General features: G+C 44.6%; 1 protein-coding gene across 2 annotated transcripts in view; it reads right to left on the bottom strand.

Annotated features, from left to right (window-relative positions):
• camk1da (calcium/calmodulin-dependent protein kinase 1Da) overlaps positions 1–24,428 on the bottom strand; it is a 429,764-nt gene that overhangs the window by 203,845 nt on the left and 201,491 nt on the right. For both annotated transcript variants that reach the window (XM_068059551.1, XM_068059552.1), the window contains exon 3: positions 23,544–23,618. In XM_068059551.1, the coding sequence (XP_067915652.1) occupies positions 23,544–23,618 (75 nt within the window). The remainder of the gene's footprint in view (positions 1–23,543; positions 23,619–24,428) is intronic.

Below are 24,428 nucleotides of genomic sequence, written 5' to 3'. Positions count from 1 at the left end.
AAATCATACCTTACAGCAGTATCCTAGACTCCTCCATCACCATCCCTGGCTATGTCCTGTCCCACCGGCAGGACAGACCCACCAGAGATGGCAGCACAGTGGTATACTGTCAGGAGGGAGTGGCCCTGGGAGTCGTCAACATTGACTCTGGACCCCATGAAGTCTTATGGCATCAAGCCAACATGGGCAAGGAAACCTCCTACTGATTACCACCTTCTGCCTTCTCTCAGCTGATGAATCAGTATTATTGATTGTTGTTGAACATCACTTGGAAGAAGCAGCAAGGGCAGTAAGGGCACAGAATGTACAGTGGGTGGGGTCTTCAATGTCCATCACCAAGAGTGGCTTGGTTGCACCACTATGGACCAAGCTAGCTGAGTCCTGAAGGACATATCTGCCACACTGGGTCTGCAGCAGGTGGTCAGAGGACCAACAAGAGGGAAAAACCTACTTGACCTCGTCTTCACCAATCTACCTGCCGTAGATGCATCTATCCATGACAGTATTGGTAGGAGTGACCACCGAACAGTCGATGAGGTCCCGTCTTCACACTGAGGACAACCTCCATTGTTGTGTGGCACTACGATAGATTAAGAACAGATATAGCAGCTCAAAACTGGGCAGCCATGAGGCGCTATGGGCCACCAGCAGCAGCAGAATTGTATTCAACCACAATGTGTAACCTCAGGGCCCGACATATCCCTCACTCTGACATCACCATTAAGCCAGGGGACCAGTCCTGGTTCAGTAAGCAGCGTAGGAGAGCATGCCAGGAGCAGCACCAGGCATACCTAAAAATGAGGTGCCAAACTGGTGAAACTACAAACCAGGATGACATGTATGCTAAACAGCGTAAGCAGCCTGCAACAGACGGAGTTAAGCAATCCCACAACTAACGGATCAGATCAAAGCTCTGCAGCCCTGCCACATCCAGTCATGAATGGTGGTGGACAATTAAACAACTAACCGGAGAAGGAGGCTCCATAAACATCCCCATCCTCAATGATGGGGGAGACCAGAACATCAGTGCAAAAGACAAGGCTGAAGTATTTGCAACCATCTTCAGTCAGAAATACCAAGTGAATGATCCGCCTTGACCTCCTCCTGAGGTCCCCAACATCGTAGGTGCCATTCTTCAGTCAAGTTGATTCATCAAGAAATAGCTGAAGGCACTGGATACAGCAAAGGCTATGGGCTCTGATGACATCCCATCTGTAGTATTGAAGACTTGTGCTTCAGAACTAGCTGCACCCTTGGCCAGGCTGTTCCAGTACAGCTACAACACTGGCATGTGAATGCCCTGCCCTGCCCACAAAAAAGCAGGACAAATCCAATCAGCCAATTACTGCCCCATCAGTCAACCCTCAATCATCATCAAAGTGATGGAAAATGTCATTGGCAGCGTTGTCAAACAGCACGTACTCAGCAAAAACCTGATCACCACTGCTTAGTTTGGGTTCCCCAGGGCCAATCAGCTCCTGACCTCATTACAGCCTTGGTCCAAACATGGACAAAAGAGCTGAATTCCAGAGCTGAGGTGAGAGTGACTGCCCTTGACATCAAGGCAGCATCTGAATGAATGTGGCATCAAGGAGCCCTCGCAAAAATGGAGTCAATGGGATTCAGGGGGAAAGCTCTCTGCTGGTTGGAGTCATACCTAGCACAAAGGAAAATGATTGTGGTTGTTGGCAGCCAATCATCTCAGCCGCAGGACATCACTGCGGGAGTTCCTCAGGGTAGAGTCCGAGGCCCAACTATCTTCAGCTGCTTCATCATAAGGTCAGAAGTGGGAATGTTCACTGATGATTGCAAAGTGTTCAGTACCATTCACAACTCCTCAGATACTGAAGCAGTTCATGCCTGCATGCAGCAAGATGTGGACAACATCCAGGCTTGGGCTGATAAGTGGCAAGTAAGATTTGTGCCACACAAGTGCCAGGCAATGACCATCTCCAGCATGAGGGAACCTATCCATCTCCCCTTGACATTCAATGGCATTACCATCGCTGAATCCCCCACCTGGGGGTTACCATTGACCAGAAATTGAACTGGACCAGCCATATAAATACTGTGGCTACAAGAGCAGGTCAGAGGCTGGGAATTCTGACTCTCCAAAGCCATCTACAAGGCACAAGTCAGGAGTGTGATGGAATACTCTCCACATGCCTGGATGGGTGCAGCTCCAACAACACTCAAGAAGCTCGACACCATCCAAGACAAAGTAGCCCGCATGACTGGGACCACATCAACAACCTCAAACATTCACTCCCTGCACCACTGGAGCACAGTGGCAGCACTGTGTATCATCTACAAGATGGAGTACAGCAATTCACTGAGGCTCCTTCAATAGCATCCTCCAAACTTGCAACCTCTACCACATAGAAGGACAAGTGTAGCAAATGCATGGGAACATCACCACCTGCAAGTTCCCCTCCAATTAGGACACTATCTTGAATGGGAACTATATCCCCATTCCTTCAGTATCGCTGGGTCAAAATCCTGAAACTCCCTCCCTAACAGCTCTGTGGGTTTACCTGCACCACATGGACATCAGCGGTTCAGGAAGACGGCTCATCACCACCTTCTCAAGGGCAATTAAGGATGGGCGATAAATGCTGGCCTGGCCAGTGATGCTCACATTCCATGAAAAAATATTAAAAATGCTTAAGATTGCTTCAAATTCTACGACCAGAGGGGACAGGTTTAAGCTTGGAATAGGGAAGGGGACAGACTGTAACTACTTTACAGAGACAGTGGTGAACATGGACAATGTACCACTCACTGAGGCTGTGAGTGTGGAAAGTTTTACAGGAGAATTGGATAGATTTTGAAAGAATGGCCAATCAAAAGTTTTGGTATTTGGGACTGTGGAGTTTTTTTTTTGTTCCTGTGTTTCCAGATGCTCTGAAATTACGCTTTGGAATGATGGTGCATGAACCCCTCACACTTAAATCAGAAATTCTTTTACTCACTTTTGAGCAGAGCTTTATACCCTTTTAAAAGAAATGGGTTGTTGCCTCCCCAAAATAGCAAATAATGGAATTTTACACAAACCTACTAGCAAATGGACGCTATTATTCTATAGACTAATTTCGAGACCCTAATTCTTGTAAGCAGATTGGAAGAGCTGGGATTCACAGGGTCCCTCTTGCTTTCTGTTCGCAGCAAGTATAAAGTGAGGTAAAACATTCAAAAATTCAACAGCCAGATGGTCCGTCGAGAGAGGAAGAGAAAAAGAGAGATACAGATGAGCAAATGATAGGGAAAACAGATAAGTAAAAAAGAGGTTCCATTATTGCTGATATGATTGCTGATTTTAATCATGTTGGTTTTTTGGTACAAGATAACATCTCAGGTATGTAGCTTGTGACTGAATAGCTCACATCTAGGATCGATCCAATGTTTATAATTCTGATGAGTTCAGGACTTCAGTACATGACTTCAATGCAAATGAAAAATTCCGAGAGATGTATAATGGATTGCTGAATTGTTATTAACCATTTTACATGACCACTCAAAGTTACAATTATTGCCTACTTATTTCTTTTACAGCTGAACAGAAGGCAAAGGCTTAACCTCTGCCCCTCGCCAGATTTCCCATGCCCTGGAATTGGTCAGTTGAGCTGCCAATCAATCCAAATACTGCCTTTTTTGGAGGGAGGGCGGGGCATTGTGTCAGCCGGCAGTCATTGCAACACATCACACATTCATGTTTACTGCAAGGGCTGGAATGTGTTCATGATCTTCCTATTATCTCAAAATTGAAACATAGAACAAATTCAATGGCTGGCCTATCTCCTTTTGGGAGAATTCATGAACATACCTAGTTTGTCTCAGTCGTTTCAGCCTTCTATCTCTGTCAAGATAGATTTTTGTGAAATGCTGAATTAGCCGCTTAATCAGAGCTGAAAAGCTACAGAGATCTCTTCTAGAGGGCAAAGTGGTCGGCAGCAGAAAGAGGGGTTGACCTAGGCGCAGTTGGATGATGGACATCACAGAGCAGTTGCAGACAAGCTACAGTGGATGTGTAAGGATGGCGCAAGATAGACGAGCGTGACCAACCATGATAGCAGATCTCCTGGTAGGAGTAGCTACAAGCAGCAGCAGAATCTTAAAGAGTTAATCCTTAGAGTCCTGAATTTGACTTCAATTTCAAAAACATATTATTGCTTAAACCAATAATCCCTTCTGGACAGAATAGTCAAAATCCCAGTAGAGAAATAGATCTTTGAAGGTGTGATGATGCTGTCAGTAAGAGAGGATGAGGTAGGGGTGTAAATGGGCAATGTTCCAGAGATGGGTTTTAGCAGCCTTAAGGGACAATGTGTCGTTTACATCTCAGCTCAGAGTTAAACAGAACACCATGGTTCTGCAGCAACAGTCTCAATCTGACTGAGCAGACAGGGAGGTGGATGGGAGTTGGCACCAGAGACTCAATTTTGTCAACATTCAGCTGGTAAGAAATTTTGATCAGGAGGAAGCCACACAACACTGTCCAAGCTTAAAATTGAGAGAATAAAAGTGAGAGAGGGACAAAGGGAGGAAGAAATAAATGCTAATTTCTAATTCCAGAGATCAAGAACAATCCAGGGACAGTGGCAGCACTGAGAAATATGGCATGCATTACACATTTCTTTACAGTCTCCCTCAGTGTCTCCAAATGGTAAGACACGGTACTCATTCTGTCCACCTCAAAAGGACGAGTAAATGTTGCTGCCATTCAAACCCAGGCCCTTCATGTCTTGTGTTAGATATTTAATTGACAAGAGCTATCCAACATCAAATCTAACAAGGAGTACTGGAAAAAACATAGATCAGAACTTTGTCCATACATCTTGCAGTGAGCTATGTGCTGTATCTGTGGATAGTCAAACAAGGAATTGACGGTTTAATTGGTACATGCAGTGTGTAACTGATCTGTACAAAATGGATAAGTCCCAGATTCAATCCTTGGGTTGGGTTGAGTTAGATCTCAGCATTGGTAGCAGTTGTAGTGCTGTAACTGCCTTCAAGTATCCCGAAGGCTAGAGTGGGGGAACATCACTGTTCCCGCTCCTCACCATTATCCATTGTTCCTGCTGGAAAATAAGCACGTGTGGACACTGGGCACGGACAGACACAAGCTCAGCAGTGGTGTCCATTGCAACTGAACAGCCTGCTGTTCCACACTATCTTGGCACTTACATGAAGAGTGACCATTTAGGAAAGAACAGTTGTCAGCATCGATGGAATTGTACCCCAGCTCAATTCAGTGCCTTTGACAGAAGGGGCTATTATGAATTCTATCAACTCTGTCATAAAATATGTCTGCTTCCTTAACCAACAACACAATCAGTACTACACAAATGGAATGGGGTTATTGAAGGTCACATTTTTCGCGCTCAAGTACGTGCAAAATGGGACTGGCACACAATTCATTATTACAGAAGAGCACCTTGCTTTTGCTTTTCCATTTCCCTGTTGCTGGCAGTCAGGCATATGAAAAATTATAATAATGATCATTTGTTAATTCATGCTCATTTTTAGTTTTAAAATATATTAAACTTGCATTTAGAATACAACAGATTTTCTTTAAAAGAGACAGTATTTTGACTGTTTTCTTGTTTCTGCACCAATACTGCAATTATTCAGCTGTCAGGTTATGGTTGATACAGAGAATGCTGAGTAGTGTTTCAATCCAGCAGTAAGCTATGATTTAGAATTTGTTTTAATCTGATCCTTTTCATTTGAGAGCATCCACTGCACTCTACATGTTACACTTCAAAGTGGCAAAAGTATATAAACTAGAACAGGTGCATGCTTTTGTGCTGACCTCCAGTCAGAAATTTATGAACAACAACAGTTTTTATTTATACAGCAGCTTTAACGTAAGAAAACATCGCAAGGCACTTCACAGGAGCAACACAAAACAAAATGAGCCACATAAGGAGATCGTAGGTCCGATGACCAAATGTTTGGTCAAAGAGGTAGGTTTTAAGGAGCGTCTCAAAGGAAGAAAGTGAGGAAGAGAGGCAGAGAGGTTTAGGGAGAGAATTCCAGAGCTTAGCGCCTAGGCAACTGAAGGCACAGCCGCCAATGGTGGAACCATTAAAACCGGGGATGCTCAAGAGGCCAGAATTAGATGAGTGCAGATATCTCGGAGGGTTGTGGGACTGGAGGAGATTACAGGGATAGGGAGAGGCGAGGCCATGGAGGGATTTGAAAATGAGGATGAATTTTAAAATCAAGACATTGCTTGACCGAGAGTTAATGCAGGTCAGCAAGCACAGGGGTGAGAGGGTAACAGGACCCGTTGTAAGTTAGGACACGGACAGCAGAGTTTTGGATGATCTCAAGTTTATGGAGGGTAGCATATGGGAGGTCAGCCAGCAGTGCATTGGAATAGTCAAGTCTAGAGGTAACAAAGACATAAATGAGGGCTTCAGCAGCAGGTGAGCTGAGACAGGGGTGAAGTTGGGCGCTGTCACACAGGTGGAAACAGGCAGTCTAAGTGATGACGAATATGTGGTTGGAAGCGAATATTGGGTTCAAATATAACACCAAGGTTGCGAATAGTCTGTTTTAGTTTCAGCTGTTGCTAGGGAGAGCGATGCAGTCAGTAGCCAGGGAACGGAGATTGGGAGCGGTGACCAAAAATAATTGGAGGAAGTCTCTGCTTATCCAGTACTAGATATCGGATAAGCAGTCTGATAATTTAGCAACAGAGCAGGAGCCAAGAAAGCTGGTGGTGAGGTAGAGCTGGCGGCATCAGTCTACACGTGAAAACTGACGCTGCGCTTTCAGATTATATCACCAAGGGGCAGCATGTAGATGAGGAATAGGAACTGGCCAAGGATAGATCCTCGGGGAACACCAGAGGTAACGGTGCGGGAGCAGGAATAGAAACCATTGCAAGTGATTCTCTGGCTATGATTAGACAGATAAGACTAGAAGCAGGTGAGAGCAGTCCCACCCAGCTGGACAACAGTGGAGTGGTGTTGGAGGAGGATGGTGTGGTCAACTGTGTCAAAGGCTGCCGACAGGTTGAGGAGGACATGGAGGGATAATTTACCTTTGTCACAGTCACATAGGATGTCACCATCAATCTGCAATATTCTATCATCAAACAACAATTAAATTCTGACGAATGACAAAATCTATTTAAACCACTTCCCTATTTCATGAGACATCCAGGTTAGCAGCTAAACATTACAACCGTGCTCTAGCGAACAGACTACCTGGGAGAAATTCCATGGAATATCATCTCAATATCCATAGATTTAGTCAACTGACCTGTTTCCATGTTGTAATCTCTATGTAATCCGATGTAAAACCCAATCCTGTACTCACCCATGGGTACTTCTTCATAGGAAGTGTCAGCTTGCTATCAGGAATAGAATCCCTTGCTGATTTTTATCTGTATAACTCAGCTTGTAGGGTCCCTACCAGCTGTCCTGGGTGAGATCAGCTAATACAACACAGCCAAGGAACTAAACCTGAGTCATTACAATTTGTATGGTTCAGTTTCACCAGCAAACATACTATCAGTCAAGTTTTTGGGTTGTTTATATAAAAAAGGAAAAATTTTCATTTATACACCGCCTTTCACAACCTCAGTACATTCCAAAGCACTTTACAGCCAATGAAGTACTTTTGAAGTGTAGTCACTGTTGTGATGTAGGAAATGCAGCAGCCAATTTGCAACTGTGAATTTGTGTTAACGTGGAGCGCCAAGGGGACAGGAGAATAAAGTGGGGGTGGAAGGTGAACAATAGGATTGCAAAGGAAACTATGAAGGTATGAGGCACGAGTTGGCTATGATATATTGGGGAACGTTACTTAAAGGGTTGATGGTGGATGGGCAATGGCTAGCATTTAAAGAGCGAATGGATGAATTACAACAATTGTTCATTCCCGTCTGGCACAAAAATAAAACAGGAAGGGTGGCTCAACCATGGCTTACAAAAAAAGTTAGGGATAGTATTAGATTCAAGGAGGAGAAATTTAAAATGTCCAGAACAAGCAGCAAACCTGAGGATTGGGAGCAATTTAGAATTCAGCAAAGGAGGTCAAAGGGATTGATTAAGAAGGGGAAAATGGAATATGAGAGCAAGCTTGCAGAGTACATAAAACTGACTGTAATGGCTTCTATAGATATGTGAAGAGAAAAAGATTAATGAAGACAAATGTGGGCCCCTTACAGTCAGAAACGGGAGACTTTATAATGGGGAACAAAGAAATGGCAGACCAATTAAATACCTACTTTGGTTCTGTCTTCACAAAGGAGGACACAAATTACCTCCCAGAAATGTTGGGGAACATGGGGTCTAGTGAGAAGGTGGAATTGTATGAAATCAGTATTAGTAGGGAAATGGTGTTAGGGAAATTGATAGGATTGAAGGCCGATAAATCCCCAGGGCCTGATAATCTACATCCCAGAGTACATTAAGGAAGTGGCCCTAGAAATAGTAAATGCATTGCTGGTCATTTTTCAATATTCGATAGACTCTGGAACAGTTCCAATGGATTGGAGGGTAGCTAATGTAACCCCACTATTTAGAAAAGGAGGCAGAGAGAAAACAGGGAATTATAGCCTGACATCAGTAGTGGGGAAAATGTTAGAGTCCATTATAAAAGATGTAATAGCAGAGCACTTGGAAAAAAATGACAGGATCGGACAAAATCAACATGGATTTACGAAAGGGAAATCATGCTTGAAAAATCTACTGGAATTTTTCGAGGATGTAACTAGTAGAATAGATAAGGGAGAACCAGTGGATGTGGTGTATTTGGACTTTCAGAAGGCTTTCGATAAGGTCCCACATAAGAGATTAGCATGCAAAATTAAAGCACATGGGATTGGGGGTAAGGTACTGACATGGATAGAGAACTGGTTGCAGACAGGAAACAAAGAGTAGGAATAAACGGGTCTTTTTCCGAGTGGCAGGCAGTGACTAGTGGGGTACCGCAGGGATCAGTGCTAGGACCCCAGCTATTCACAATATATATTAATGATATAGATGAGGGAATTAAATGTAATATATCCAAGTTTGCAGACAACACAAAGCTGGGTGGGAGTGTGAGCTGTGAGGAGGACGCAGAGAAGCTCCAGTGTGATTTGGACATGTTGAGTGAGTGGGCAAATACATGGCAGATGCAGTATAATGTGGATAAATGTGAGGTTATCCACTTTGGTGGCAAAAACAGAAAGGCAGATTATCTGAACACCGATAGATTGGGAAAGGGGGAGGTGCAGCGAGACCTGGGTGTCCTTGTGCACCAGCCGCTGAAAGTAAGCATGCAGGTGCAGCAGGCAGTTAAGAAGGCAAATGGTATATTGGCCTTCATAGCGAGAGGATTGGAGTACAGGAGCAAGGATGTCTTGCTGCAATTATACAAGGCCTTGACGAGACCACATCTGGAGTATTGTGTGCAGTTTTGGTCTCCTTATCCGAGGAAGGATGTTCTTGCTATGGAGGGAGTGCAGCGAAGGTTCACCAGACTGATTCCTGTGATGGCAGAACTGACGTATGAAGAGAGATTGGGTCGATTAGGCTTGTATTCGCTAGAGTTTGGAAGAATGAGAGGGGATCTCATAGAAACCTACAAAAAGTGAACCAGATGATTTTTTATGACAATTTGGTAGTTTCATGGTTATCATTACTGACACTAGCTTAATTAACTGAATTTAAATTCTCCAGCTGCTATGGTGGGATTTGAACGTATCACTAGCTCATTAGTCTGGATTACTAGTCCAAAGCATAACCACTATGCCACCACAAGCTACTGCAGCAGATGATTTCCATGGATGTTTTCCATTTCTTGCCTTCTCATCCCACCACCATTCCACTTGTGAAATATTGATTACCCAACCTGTTATCCTCAGAACTGCAGGAATTCCGAGCAGTCATCCCAAGTTCCTGTAATCAGCTTGGATACTGCAAAGACTCACTTGATTTCTCATTGACAACTTCAGAGCAAAACCAACAGAGGCCTGGAGCAGGTTGCCTGGCTGTGTACTTAGCTAATGTCAATGCACAAGATTTGAAATGCAAAGAACTGGACCTTCGGAAATTGAATGCAAGGATGTCAGTGACAAGCAAGTACAACATTGTCACTAGATGGCGATACCCAGACAGGAAATAAATTATCAAATAACTTTAACAGGGACAATTAAAAAAACCTGTGAAAGCACAGCCTCTATTGTACACCACACACTGCTGTCATTAAACACAGCACAATGCTACTAAACATCCCAAATATCTCCATGACATTTACAACCCTTTCATTATTCCATTGAGTTTTTTTTTAAAAACTGTCCCACTGTCTTCCTCTGATTTAACCTTGGCTGCATGGTATGTTAGACCATGAACGATGTTTTATGCATTTGTTTTTCTTTCAGGAAAGCCTCACAACTCGCAATGCCTGGAAATAATGGGCCTTTCACGAGCGAAACACCCAATAAATGCAATGATACCAGTGCAATATTCTCCATATGCAGCACAATCTGCTCTGGGCAAACCAGTAATTTGTGTCGAGCTGACAGCAGAAGCAATTTACTAATGATTGTTTACAAAGTAGTCCTGAAGTTGTCCTGTTGAGTTTAACACTAAGACTCAACTTGCATTTTTAAAAAAAATCTGGAGTAGCAGTGGGTGTTGCAGTGGGATATATCACAGTGATTTCAGCCTGGGATTTGGGTACATACACCCTGGATGGACAGGGTAATAATCCATGTCAATGCAGCACCAATAAGTTCATAACTCCTCAAAACCGATCAGATATATTGCAAAAGGATTCACTTAAAAACCTAGAAAAAATGTCACGGCATAATGTTTCAGCAGTGGATATAGGGAGCAAGACATTGGGTTGGATTTATCGGCGGCGAGCTCAAAAAATGGCGGACAGAGCACACCAAACAGCCGCCGCAATCCCACGCATGGCGGCTTAAATAGCTGGGGAGGCCCGCACCCCCACCCCCCCTCCAATCTCGTGGAGAGGGTGGGCTGTACGTGCCCGGCAATGGAGTTGGCTGTTTGTGTGCACAGGCGCTGGTGCCCTTTTTAAAAGACAGCCAGCCCTGCTGGTCAATTTGAATTTTTAAAGATACACCCTCCCACAAAATTTATTAAATAAATTTCTAATGTCCCTTTCCCACTCCCAATAACAACTCCATTAACTATTTGCCCATCCTCCTTAAAAATACTTACCTTTTACACCTGTCCTTCCACCCCAGATTGCACAAAGTTTAAAGTTCACCCCTTCCCTCCATCCCCTATACCCATTCTATTTATTTGACACTGTCCCCTCTCTCCCGCACTGAAAATATTAACTCCTCCCCTGTTCCAACCAATGCCACACCGGCTTTCCTGGACGGGATTGAAGGCGTGGGAGTGCCGGCGCGGTGGGCCCAGAGGATTGAAGGTAAGTTCATTTAAATTTATGTATGTCATTAATTTAAATATTGAAATCCAGGTCCCATCGTCCAGCAGCAGGGGGGCCGCCATAGAGCCTCGCCGTTACCAGGAGGATCGGGCCGGGCCCTCCCAGTGTCAGCCTCCATGGCGGACCGCTGCTGGCCTCATCTTTCAGCTGCCCCCGTCCCGGAGCCCGACACAAGGGCTTGATACAATCCAACCCATTGACTCAATGGTAACATTCCTGCCTTTAAGTCAGGAAGTGATGGTTTGAATCCCACTGTACACAACACAGGCAAGTGGAGATGCCACAGTGCAGGAAATCATCCTTACTAAAAGATTGATAAATATTCGGAATAATCTGTGCCAATAAATAGAGGAAACAATATTGGGATTACTGAAAATACAATTAGATGTTGTGATGGGATGGTGTTTGGTGTTCCCACCTTACAGTCAGAAGATGAAAGGTTCGAGCCCCATCCAGTCAGGCTGGAGACTAGAAATATGGGCAGGGTTTTCATCCTGGGGTCGGGACTCTGACAACGGGACCATTTCCGGGTCCTGACCCAGCACTGCGTTTGCGCCTGACACCCGCACAATTTCCCAGAAGATGGCCAATCAGTGGCCAGATGGTGTGCTCGCTGTCCAAGGGGTGTGAAACTGAATGAGGCATTGAAGGCCCTCCCAGAACATTTTGGCATTAGCGGGAGCCCACATGCTGACTGGAAAGTTCCAGTTGGCGTCAGGAGTATGGCTTTAACAGGCCCTTTAATTGGCTTATGTAGCTACCCGCCCCTTGTGGGCAGGTAGCCATCATCCCCCAATGGAGTCTGTTCCAAAATGGACTGGAGACGGGAACATGCCAGCTAAGGCTACAACGGCCACTAGCGGGAAATTGGAAGCTGCCAGCCTGCCTGCCGCCCCAGTCAAATGAAAATTCAGCCCATGGTCTCCAAGTACTGAGTTAATGACAGACTCGCCATCGGAGGGAACATAGAATGGGAGAAAAATACCAAATTAAACTTTGCATCCCGCCACTTTCCATTTTGAGATTGTACACGGAGCACCATCAAGTTACTCTAGGTGATGCTGCACAAAACACACACATTTTAAAGTAAACTTTAGAAACTAATTCAAGTAGCTTTGTTTTTAAGAAAATATTCTATTTCAATCTTTTTTAGCAACTACAGTTGATTCTGTATTACTAATGCATAACTGAAAAGTGTGTTTCTAAATACTTTGTTATTAAATTTAATTGCTTTGCATGTCACTGATTTTATTTATTTGACAGAAAAGCAGACTGATCTTTGAAATGCAACAGCGATTAAGAGTATGTGTGTGTGTGTGTGTGTGTGTTTGTGAGAAGTCATCATTAAATTGCCTAATCACCTTGGCCTGGGTTCAGCAGTAGGTGGAATGGTGCTGGTAGCTCTGTGATTTACAACAGTGTGTGTGGGTGGAGGGGCGGAGGTGAATCCTAATGCAGTTCTTTCATTCTGCAGTTGATCTCTTCCCCGTCACCCCTACAAAACCATAGTCATCAATTTTAGCAAAAGAAATCATCGCGCTAACCAATTACTAAAGGTGAGAATGAATTAAAGAGAAAAGTGCTGTTAAAAGAGGAATGTCACATAGCAGCAATTATAGGGAGATTTTCATGGGTCTGTACCGGTTGCACTGGATTAACTGCGTCCAGAGAATGGCATAAAATTGACTGAATCTGCTCACCTGTCTGTAAAGGAACCCACTCAATTTTTCTTCCATTTAAACTAATGGAGGTAAAATCAGGCAGCTGTTTCCTGGGCACTGTGTCTGACCCACCTGATATTCCGCACTTGGGTAATCCAACACAACTGAACAAAACCCAGGAAAATCTCCCCTTGTGGCTTAACAGGTCTCCTTTGCAGAAACAAATGAACAGGTTGCATGTGGTGCATTGTAAACAGCAAAGAGGCAACTTGAATGTTGCTGCTTTATATATTATATATATAATATATATGAAATACTTTCTAACGTGATGAGTCAGAATTTAACACTGTGGGGGAGAGTTGCAATTAAACAACTAGTACTTTGCTAAATAAAGATTGTCAAACAGTGAAAGTAGCCCCACACGTTTCATGGGGTTGAAAGGAACGTTGTTGAATGTGGCCCTCAACTCCGTGAATTAATTCAGTCAGTACCACATCACCTTCATTGAAATGGGTACCAAGATTTGTTAAAGCAATATATTTGAAATGTCTGACATTTTTCACAGTGCATATAGCAGCCAGTTAGTAGGAAACCAGATTGATAACTGTGTCACTTGGGTGTTTTGTGATCAGACCCTAGAGTAATATGGTCTTGCATCAGAGCCTGTCTTCAGTTAAATGCCTGAGGCTTATAAGGCCATTGATAGTTTTTTTTACTGTTATGATCAGTGTGGTTCAGCAGCACTACCTTAAGAATTACATAAAGTGTATTCAGGAGATAATTGCAAGCTGATCTGACATTGCTTTTAGTTGGGTCTTAGAGTTGCTAGCTGCCAATGTATGGATCTTATACAGTGGACACCACTCTCCCCTAATTTGACTCACTCACTATTGCCGACCACTTTGTGAGACCTACTTATTGCATTAATCTGCACTCATTTTAAGGCAATCCTTGCAAATGAGCCCCTTGAGGCACAGGAGATACCTACAAGATATAAAAATCTCTGGCTGAAGTGCTGCAGCAGAAACATAACCAAAAACACAGCTCACTGATATGTCAGGACTGACCCATAGTACGTTGGGAATATTCCTGCCTTGATCGCAGCACTAAAAGGATTGATCTTAGGATAAAAGCATATCTTTCACTGTAATTATTTCAATATCACTCTTACCCTTTAAGAATGTTTTCTCACTGCATTTCACTTGATAACTTCAACCAGTGATGAAAATCACTAAGAGTATTCAGGCTGTACATGAATTTCGGAAAACTCCTGGGAATACTGCGCAGGGAGAGACCAAAACTGAACCCGTGTACTCTTAAAAGGTGAGTACAACGCCATTAAAATGATGCTATATTTCAATTGCTACTCCCAAGCTAAACTACACCCATGTGGTGCAATAAAACACCTTTAATACAAGCTGCAATCTTTGGTAATAAGCCATTCAGAACACTGGCCAGCAGATTCGGGTTCAGCAGCAAAATGCCGATCAGTAATTTTTTATTGCTGGGTTCACCTTCAAAATTCTACATGATTTCAATCTAAGAATTCATAATCAATGACCCAGCCTCCACTGCTCTCTGGGGAAGTGAATTCCAAAGATTAACGACCCTCAGAGAGAAGAAATTCCTCCTCATCTCCATCTTAAATGGGAGACCCCTCAGTCTGAAACTGTGCCCCCTATTTCTAGATTCCCCCTCGAGGAGAAACATCCCCTCAGAATCTTATACGTTTCAACAAGATCGCCTCTCATTTTTCTGAACTTCAATGAGTATTGGCCCAACCTGCTCAACCTTTCCTCATAAGACAACCCCCTTCATCCCAAGAATCTGCCTAGTGAACCTTCTCTCAACTGCCTCCAATGCAAGTATATCCCTCCTTAAGTAAGGAGTCCAAAATTATACACAGTACTCTAGGTGCGGCTTCACCAACGCCCTGTACAGTTGTAGCAAGACTTCCCTACTTTTATACTCCATCCCGCTTGCAATAAATGCTAACATTCTATTTGCCTTCTAATTACTTGCTGTATCTGCACGCTGACTTGTTGTGATTCAAGGACACCCAGATCCCTCTGTACCACAGCATTCTTGAGTCTCCCTCCATGTAAATAATATTCTTCTTTTCCATTCCTCCTGCCAAACTGGAGAACCTCACATTTTCCCACATTATACTCCATCTGCCAAATTTTTGCGCACTCACTGAACCTATCTGTGGACTGGACTTTACTAAGCTCACAACATCGGGCTGCATGGTGGGGCAGGAGGGGGGGCAGAAGATGGTTGTGGCAGAGGCCCACCACCGAGCTCGACGTCGGGAGGGTCCAGCCCGATCCTCCCAGCAGCGGCGAGGCTCTGTGGTGGCCCCCTTGCCGCTGGGCAACGGGATCTCAATTTCAATATTTAAATGAATAAGATGAATAAATTTGAATGAAGTTGCCTGCAATCTTCCAGGATCTCGCCACGATCCTCAGTGCAGTGGCCGGCACTCCTGCACCTTCAATTCCCTGTCTGGGGAAAGCCGGCGTGGAATTGGTGGGAAGTGGGGGCTGGGGTCAAATAAATGTAATGTGTGTAGGGGATGGACTTTAAACTTTGTGCAGTCTAGAGGGGCGGGGATGATCAGATTTAAAGTGCAACTGTTTTGGAGGGGAAAGGGCAAACAGTTAATGTAATTGTTATTGGGGGGGTGGGAAAGGGGCATTAAGATTTTAGTTGATAAAGTTTGGGCGCGGTGTATCATTAAAAATTTTAATATGCTGGCAGGGCTGACTGCCCTTTAAAAATGGTGCTGGTGCCTACGCACAGGCAGCTGACGCCATTGCTGGCATCGGGCAGCCCGCCCTCTCCATGTGATTGGGGGGGGGGAGGTGCCGCCCCAGCTATTTAAATGAGCCACCACGTGGGAGACCGCGGCGGCTCTTTGACATGTGGCCCAGCTCGCCGCCAAGTGTGACGGCGGGCTCTTAAAATCCAGCCCTTTATCTCTTTGCAGACACTTTGTGTCCTCCTCACAGCTTTCCTACCTATCGTTGTATCGTGTGCAAATTTGACCACAATACACTCGATGCCTTGATCTAAGTCATTAACGTAAATCGTAAATAGTTGAGGCCCCAGTACTGAGCCCTGTGGCATTCCAGTAGTTACAGATTGCCAACTTGAAAATGCCCCATTTATCCCAGTTCTCTGTTTCCTGTTAGTTAGCCAATCTTCCATCCATGCTAAAATATTACACCCAACACCATGGGCTCTTATCTTGTGTAATTATCTTTTATCTGGCACCTTATCGAATGCCTTTTGGAAATCCAAAACACTACATCTACTGGTTCCCGTTTATCCACCCAACTTGTTACATCCTCAAAGAACTCTATTAAATTAGCCAAACATGATTTCCCTTTCATAAAACCATGTTGACGCTGCCTGATTGCATTATGACTTTCTAAATGTCCTGCTACTACATCCTTAATAATGGATTCTAGCATTTTCCTAATGACAGATGTTTGGCTAATTGGCCTATTGTTTCCAGCTTTCTGTCGGCACTCCCCACCCTCCCTTTCTGAATAGAGATGTTACATTTGCAGTTTTCCAATCTGCTGCGACTTTTCCGGAATCAAGGGAATATTAAACCAATGCATCCCTATCTCAGCAGCCACTTCTTTCAAGACCCTGGGATGCAGGCCATCAGGTCCAGGGGACTTGTCAGCCTTTAGTCCCATTAGTTTTCCTAGTACTTTTTTTTGGGTGATAGTGATAGTTTTAAATGGGATCTTTTTTGTGTCTTCTACTGGAAAGACAGATACAAAATACTTGATCAACGTCTCTGCCATTTCCTTGTTTCCCATTATTAATTCCCCAATCTCATCATTGAAGGGACCAACACTTACTTTAGCTACTCTCTCCCTTTTCATATATTTGCAGAAGCTTTTACTGTCTGTTTTTACATTTCTTGCTAGTTTTCTCTCATATTCTAATTTCTCCCTTTTTTTAGTCATCGTCTGATAGTTTATAAAATATTCCCAATCTTCTGGCCTACCGCTAATCATTGCATCATTGTATGCTTTTTCTTTCAACTTGATACCATCCCTAAAGGATGGTGCATCCTTCTGGTACAGTCTTCCTCAATGGAATATATCTTTGTTGAGAGTTATGAAATATCTCCTTAAATATCTGCCACTGCTGTTTATGTCTAGCTCTTTCTTGTTTCTCCCTCTGTCCACAATCACAAAGGAACAGAAAGATCCCAACACAATGGGTGTGAGCCGTGTATTGATTGCCAAGACAGACAAATTGCTTATTATTTATATAGTCTGTAGAGAAACAACATTAAAGCATAGCTTATTAGCATTTTAACCACTTATCGGGCCGCACTTTACAAACCCCCAGGTGGCAGGAATGGAGAGGGATTGCTGGTAAAATAGCAGGGAGCCAGGTAGAGATTGCTCCCCAACGCTGTCCTGTCACCAGGCAGAAGGCGGGCAGGAGACCGGCAGGAGACGGGCTGGGGTGCAGCTTCACAGCCCATTCCACGGAGGCGGGCAGCCGATTTACATCATTAAGGCCCCAAGTAGGGGCCATTAAGTGGGGCCACCAGCATTTTGCTGGTGGCGGGATAGCCCCCGCCGCGATGGGAGGCTGCCAGCTTCATAGAGGCGGCCTCCTGGCGGCAGCCTGGGGGGCCTTCAGAGCCAGAGGCTCCAAGGCAGGCAGGGAATGCAATCCCCGAGGACCCAAAGATCCCCCCACAAAAGGGGTTTCCCCTTCCACCCTCGGTCCCCTGAATTCTTTATTTTTAATTTACTTGCCTGGAGGCACCCCGAGGCCTCCTATCGGCCTCGACAGTGACCACCTCTCCCGATGGGGCTGCCAAGTCTTCAAAGCTGCAGGCCCTCCGATTGGAGGGGCCCGTCCACTGTCTTTAATTGGATGGTGGGCTAGGAGGTGGCCAATTAGGAGGCCGCCTCTGGTAAAATCGCTGAGCCAGTCCCGCTAACAGCGTGCAGGCTCAAGACCCCCAGTTGGGCTCGCCATTGGGGACCTGAAGCCTGTGGGAAAATTCAGCCCATTGTGTCACTGTCTTGCACAGAATCACCGAATTGTTACAGCACAGAGAGGCCATTCGGCCCATCGCGTCTGCACCGGTTCTCCAAAAGAACAATTAACCGAGTGCCACTTCCTGGTCTTCTCCCTGTAGTCCTGCACATTCTTCCTTTTCAGATAACAATCCAATTCCCTCTTGAAAGCCTTGAATGAATCTGCCTCCACCACACTCTCAGGCAGTGCATTCCAGATCCTAACCTCTCGCTGCGTGAAAAAGTTTTTCCTCATGTCGCCATTGCATCTTTTGCCAATTACCTTAAATCTGTGCCCTCTTGTTCTCGATGGCTCCACCAATGGGAACAGTTTCTCCCTATCTATCGACCCTGTCCAGACTCCTCATGAATACCTCTATCAAATCTCCTCTCAACCTTCTCATCGAGGAAAACCGTCTCAACTTCTCTTCTCCACCCATGTAACTGAAGTTCCTCATTCCTGGAACCATTCTTGTGAATCTTTTCTGTACTCTCTCCAATGCCCTCACATCTTTCCTCAAGTGCGGCAACCAGAAACTGGACGCAATACTTCAGCTGAGGCCAAACTAGTGTCTTATACAAGTTCAACGTAATTTCCTTGCTCTTGTACTCTATGCCTCTATTAATACAGCACAGAATGCTGTATGCTTATTAACCGCTCTCTCAACCTGTCCTGCCACCTTCATGATTTATACACATACACACCCAGGTGCCTCTGCTCCTGCACCCCCTTTAGAATTGTACCCTTTATTTTATATTGCCCCTCCGTGTTCTTCCTACCAAAATGAATCACTTCAGACTTCACTGCAGTAAGATTCATCTACCACCTGTCTACCCATTCCACCAACTTGTCTATGTCCTTTTGAAGTTCTACACTATCCTCCTCACAGTTCACAATGCTTCCAAGTTTTGCATCATATGCAAACTTTGAAACTGTGCTCTGTACACCAAGGTCTAGGTCATTAATATATATCAGGAACAGTAAGGGCCCCAACACTGATCCTTGGGGAACTCCACTACAAACCTTGCTCCAGTCCGAAAAACATCCATTAACCACTACTCTCTGTTTCCTGTCACTCAGCCAATTTCGTATCCATGTTGCTATTTTTGTTGCTTTTTAAAAATTCTTTCACAGAATGTGGGTGTCGCTGACTAGGACAGCATTTATTGCCCATCCATAATTGCCCTTTAGAAGGTGGTGGTGAGCTTCCTTCCTGAACTGCTGCAGTCCATGTGGGGTAGGTACACCCACAGTACTGTTAGAAAGGGAGTTCCAGGATTTTGACCCAGCGACAGTGAAGGAACGGTGATATAGTTCCAAGTCAGGATGGTATGTGGCTTGCAGGGGAATTCGCAGGTGGTGGTGTTCCTATGCATCTGCTGCCCTTGTCCTTTTGTGTGGTAGAGGTCATGGGTTTGGAAGGTGCTGTCAAAGGAGCCTTGGTGAGTTGTGACTGAACATCTTGTAGATCGCACACACTGCTGCCACTGTGCATTGGTGGTGGAGGGAGTGAATGTTGAAGGTGATGGATGGGGTGCCAATCAAGTGGGCTGCTTGTTCCTATATGGTGTCAAGCTTCCTGAGTGTTGTTGGAGCTGCACTCATCCAGGCAAGTGGAGAGTATTCCATCACACTCCTGACTTGTGCCTTGTAGATGGTGGACAGGCATTGGGGAGACAGGAGGTGAGTTACTCGCCGCAGAATTCCCAGCCTCTGACCTGCTCTTGTAGTCACAGTATTTATATGGCTGGACCCGTTCAGTTTTTGGTCAATGGTAACCCCCAGGATAGTGGGGGATTCAGCGATAGCAATGTCATTGAATGTCAAGGGGAGATGGTTGGATTCTATTTTAGAACCATAGAAATGTTACAGCACAGAAGGAGGCCATTCAGCCCATCATGCCTTGTTGGAGATGGTCATTGCCTGGCACTTGTGTGGTGTGAATGTAACTTGCCACTTATCAGCCCAAGCCTGAATATGCTGCAGGTTTTGCTACATAAAGGCCTGCTCAGGTCGGGAAAAAGAACCCAATCCGGACCCAACCAAACCACAGCAGACCCAAGTCCGACCCGGCCTGAGGCTCTCCAATTTTGCCCCAAGCACAACCCGACCCGAGCCCGACCCAAGCCCGACCCCACCACCCCTGTACTTACCTTCGGACTCGGAACCTCCAGGAAGCCACAGCGGATGCATGATGTTATAGTGACGTCACTCGCTCACTGCGCAGACTCAGTTTTGTCCCAGACTCCCAGCTGAGGTAACTTTTTTAATTTCCATACTTACCAGCAGAGCACTTACTGTGTGTGTCCGGCCCGACCTGACCTGGACTCAGCCCGACCCAACCCCCAAAGCTGGATCCGGAAGAGGAGCCCGACCCGACCCAGCCCGAACCCGATACATGTCGTCAGGTCCCGTCGGGTTTGGGTCAGGTCGCAGGCCTTTATTGCTGCATTTCTACACGGACTGCTTCAGTATCTGAGCAGTCGTGAATGGTGCTGAACATTGTGCAATCATCAGCGAACATCCCCAGTTCTGACCTTATGATGGAGGGAAGGTCATTGATGAAGCAGCTGAAGATGGTTGGGCCTAGGACACTACCCTGAGGAACTCCTGCAGCGATGCGTCAATCAGAAATATCAACAGACCAGTAGAATAAGAATGTGCATTACGTGATAAAATATTCCTGCTTTTATACAATATCATTTCAACTAATTTACTATCATCAATGCGACAGGGTCTGCTGCATGCGTCTAAAACAATGCCCCCACATGTCAAATATGCAAAGTATACGTTACAGTAAAACCTAATCGACTGAAATACCATTCAGAATACAGCAACAAATCACAATTGAACAGTTTTGTAAATGTTGAAGGAAATAAAGAAAGCCTACAGGTTTCCACTCCCCTTGATAACCTGGCTTTCTTTTCAAGGCCAGGATTCAGAGATCTATAAGCAGCTGCTAATCTTAAAATGCTTTCCTTAGTAATTAGCCTTCAATTGACTTCAAGGTGTCCCTATTTAAACCACTTCTCCCCAGGGAGCAGCAGGCCAGTATAAAAATAGCTTCACCTCAACAGTAAAACACCACAATCATGCTGCAGATCACTGATTATCCAGCAGCAAATCCATGGGAGATCTTCTTTCTTTTGGGCCTCCTTATCTCGAGAGACAATGGATACGCGCCTGGAGGTGGTCAGTGGTTTGTGAAGCAGCGCCTGGAGTGGCTATAAAGGCCAATTCTGGAGTGACAGGCTCTTCCACAGGTGCTGCAGAGAAATTTGTTTGTCGGGGCTGTTGCACAGTTGGCTCTCCCCTTGCGCCTCTGTCTTTTTTCCTGCCAACTACTAAGTCTCTTCGACTCGCCACATTTTAGCCCTGTCTTTATGGCTGCCCGCCAGCATCTTGGGAGATCAGCATCTTACTAAACTACCATAAGGTACAATCACTTTACTCAGATTAGGGCTCATAAAGTAGCTAACACCTGTATGCTAAATTCTGGATTGCTTGACCTTGTAATTTTTTGGAGATGTCTCCAATGAACCAACAATGGAAAAGGAGAATTTAAGTGGCATACTTCCTATTTGAAATACTTCTCAAATGCCTATATGTCAAAAAAACAGAAGAACTTGGGCCTGTAATGTGATGTCAAATGGCACTTTCCCATACTATTAGGTGTATAGCCTGAAGTCTATCCTGTGCTGGCTACCCCAAGTGCTCTTTGAGTTGCCAACTCTGGGCGGATGCATTCCTGGAGCTTTCATTGCATGATTCCCCACCACCAACTACCCAATCAGTCTCTCTTCCCCCATCTCCAATACTAACATAAACAAAAATGTGTAAGGAAAATGAAACAGAACCATACTTCTTTAACGTCTTTGTGATATTTCTGCCTGGTTGCTCGCAGCAACATCCTGGAAGCTCCAGGACATTCCTGGTCAGTTGGCAGCTGTAAGAACACTCAATGCAGCTGGCCAGTGACTGATTTGCTGGCAGGCTGCGCAGAAGCTAATTACAGCTGTGTATTTTATCCAGATTGGAGTTCTTTGCAATCAAAGCAAGTTTCGTCCTCTTCCAATTCAAGTGGAGTGTTTAAATGAGCTGATCCTATATTATTATGTGAAGTCAGCTCATCTGTGTGCAGGTGCATGCAGAATCCAGGGGGACATTGGTCCCATCAGCCTGTCCTATGCCTGGACTGCATTATCAACCCTTATGTGTACTATCTGTCAAACGATAATGTCATCATTTCCTGTCTCGTCTGCCATTATGATCGCCTTTGCTCCAGTGAGGTCATCATTGGGGAGGGGGTAGTGGCGCTTTGGAGCATTTATTTTACTGGGGGTTTTAGCTTCCTAGCAGCCTGGAAGCTGTTTCTGGGAAACATGCCAGCAGAGGGTGTGAAAATAGAGGGTGAAAGTAAATGCATTAAGTGTTTGTACGCTAGTATCACAACGTAATTACACCCCAACTATGTTTTCCATTTTACAATAAAGACAACTGAAATGTGTGGAAACGGTGACACCAGTGAATTGTTCATTCCAAAAGTCAGCTCTGTGGGCTAAAGAGACACATTTTATGCAGATCTCATTCCCAAAGGTAAGGTCACCAATCCTCCAGGGTTCTCCTGGAGTCCCCAGGAATTAAAGTTCTGATGACGGGTCACTGACCTGAAACGTTAACTCTGCTTCTCTCACTACAGAAGCTGCCAGACCTGCTGAGTATTTCCAGCATTTCTTGTTTTTATTTCAGATTTCCAGCATCTGCAGTATTTTGCTTTTATATTATTATTAAAGATTAATCTCTGGGCGCAGGAGAAACACCACAGGGACATCAAAAAAACATTTTTTTCATTTTCATCGATCGCTTTCATTTATTGGTTAGAAATATATTGGAAATGGGATAAATAGGCTGTTTGACTGACAGTCGATCAACATCTAATTGGTAATTAAGAGCCTGTTTGCTTTCCAGTTAGTTTGGGAAGATGGACACTGTGAAGGATGGACATGTCAAAGGACCAATGGCAAAACTGTGGGGGCGGGGCAGTTGTAGGTAGGATGTCCTGTGATGGAACCCTCCAGGAATGCATCCAATCAGAATTGGCAATGATATCCAAAGGCCTCTGATATTTCTGATAGTTTATCTGTACAGTCTCTATATTCAACTCTGTAATTTTACTGTAAGCCAATCAATAGATTCGCCAATCTTTGCCCATTTTCACCTGCAAAGTGGTTACCTTTTAAATTTTTCTCTTTGTTTAATTTATTGTGAGATCTAAAGTTGCATTTAAAAAGGCAACTATTGTGTGCATTTATAGTTAAAAGATTTTATAGTTGTGAGCTGACTCCTGTTTCAAACAGCCCAGATAACACTGTATTTACACTGTCTCATACTCACAGCTGCATCACAAGATACAAGTGGTTCGGGCTCTCGTAAATGTCCTCCAGGGCCACGATGTTTTCGTGCTTTATTCTGGAAGGTAGAAGATAGCAGTGTAAATGTTCAGCTCTGACACAGAGAACAAAGTCTAATTTGAGACCTAGGCATCTTCAAGCTCCCAGTCTTGGCACCTTTAATCCATCTACAGAATCCACGAGTGCTTTTCTAAGGCTAAGAAAATCCCACTGAAGATTTTTAAGAGGTTTATTTTTAAAAGTGCGTCATAATTTCCTTTAAGAAAAATAATCAAACATGCCAACCATCTGTGTTTGAGCAGGACATCAGCACTTCCGGGGCACTGTCCACATGTGGATGAAGACCACACACAGTACCCCCGCCCCCCCCTATTCCCCGCAAGCACCATACCTGAGATCCAACGGGTTGATAGCCCTTCCTTGCCAAAGGTTCCTGTGAGGTGACAGCACCACTTTCAGGGGAAGAGGGATCCTTCACATCAGGAGCCCCAGCAGGTCCAAGTTCAAGAGTAAAGCTTGTTGGAAGGGAGAAGCTGGGACTGAATTATTGGAGAAAAGGGCGTAGGGCAGGGAGTGAAATCTGAGACAGTGCTTCCACAGGGAGGAAGAGAAGCTGGGAGTGAGGAATTTAGAGATGGATGGGAACGGCAAGAGATAAACCAGGAGCAGTGGTTTGGCTGGGAAGGGGCAAGAAGAAGCTGGAGTACCCATTCCTGATTAATTTCAAGAATTTTCCTGTAAAAAATATTTTAAATGATCCAATAATTTGAAATAAACAATGTACAGAAAACCACTTAGTAGGAAATTTAATGATTAAAAAAAATGATAATTGGAAGTAACCAACTTTAAATTTAAAGGAGACTGTAGC

This window comes from Heterodontus francisci, chromosome 27 (genome assembly GCF_036365525.1).
Source record: "Heterodontus francisci isolate sHetFra1 chromosome 27, sHetFra1.hap1, whole genome shotgun sequence".
Classification (NCBI taxonomy): domain Eukaryota; kingdom Metazoa; phylum Chordata; class Chondrichthyes; order Heterodontiformes; family Heterodontidae; genus Heterodontus; species Heterodontus francisci.
This window is presented reverse-complemented; position numbering and strand designations above follow the sequence as displayed.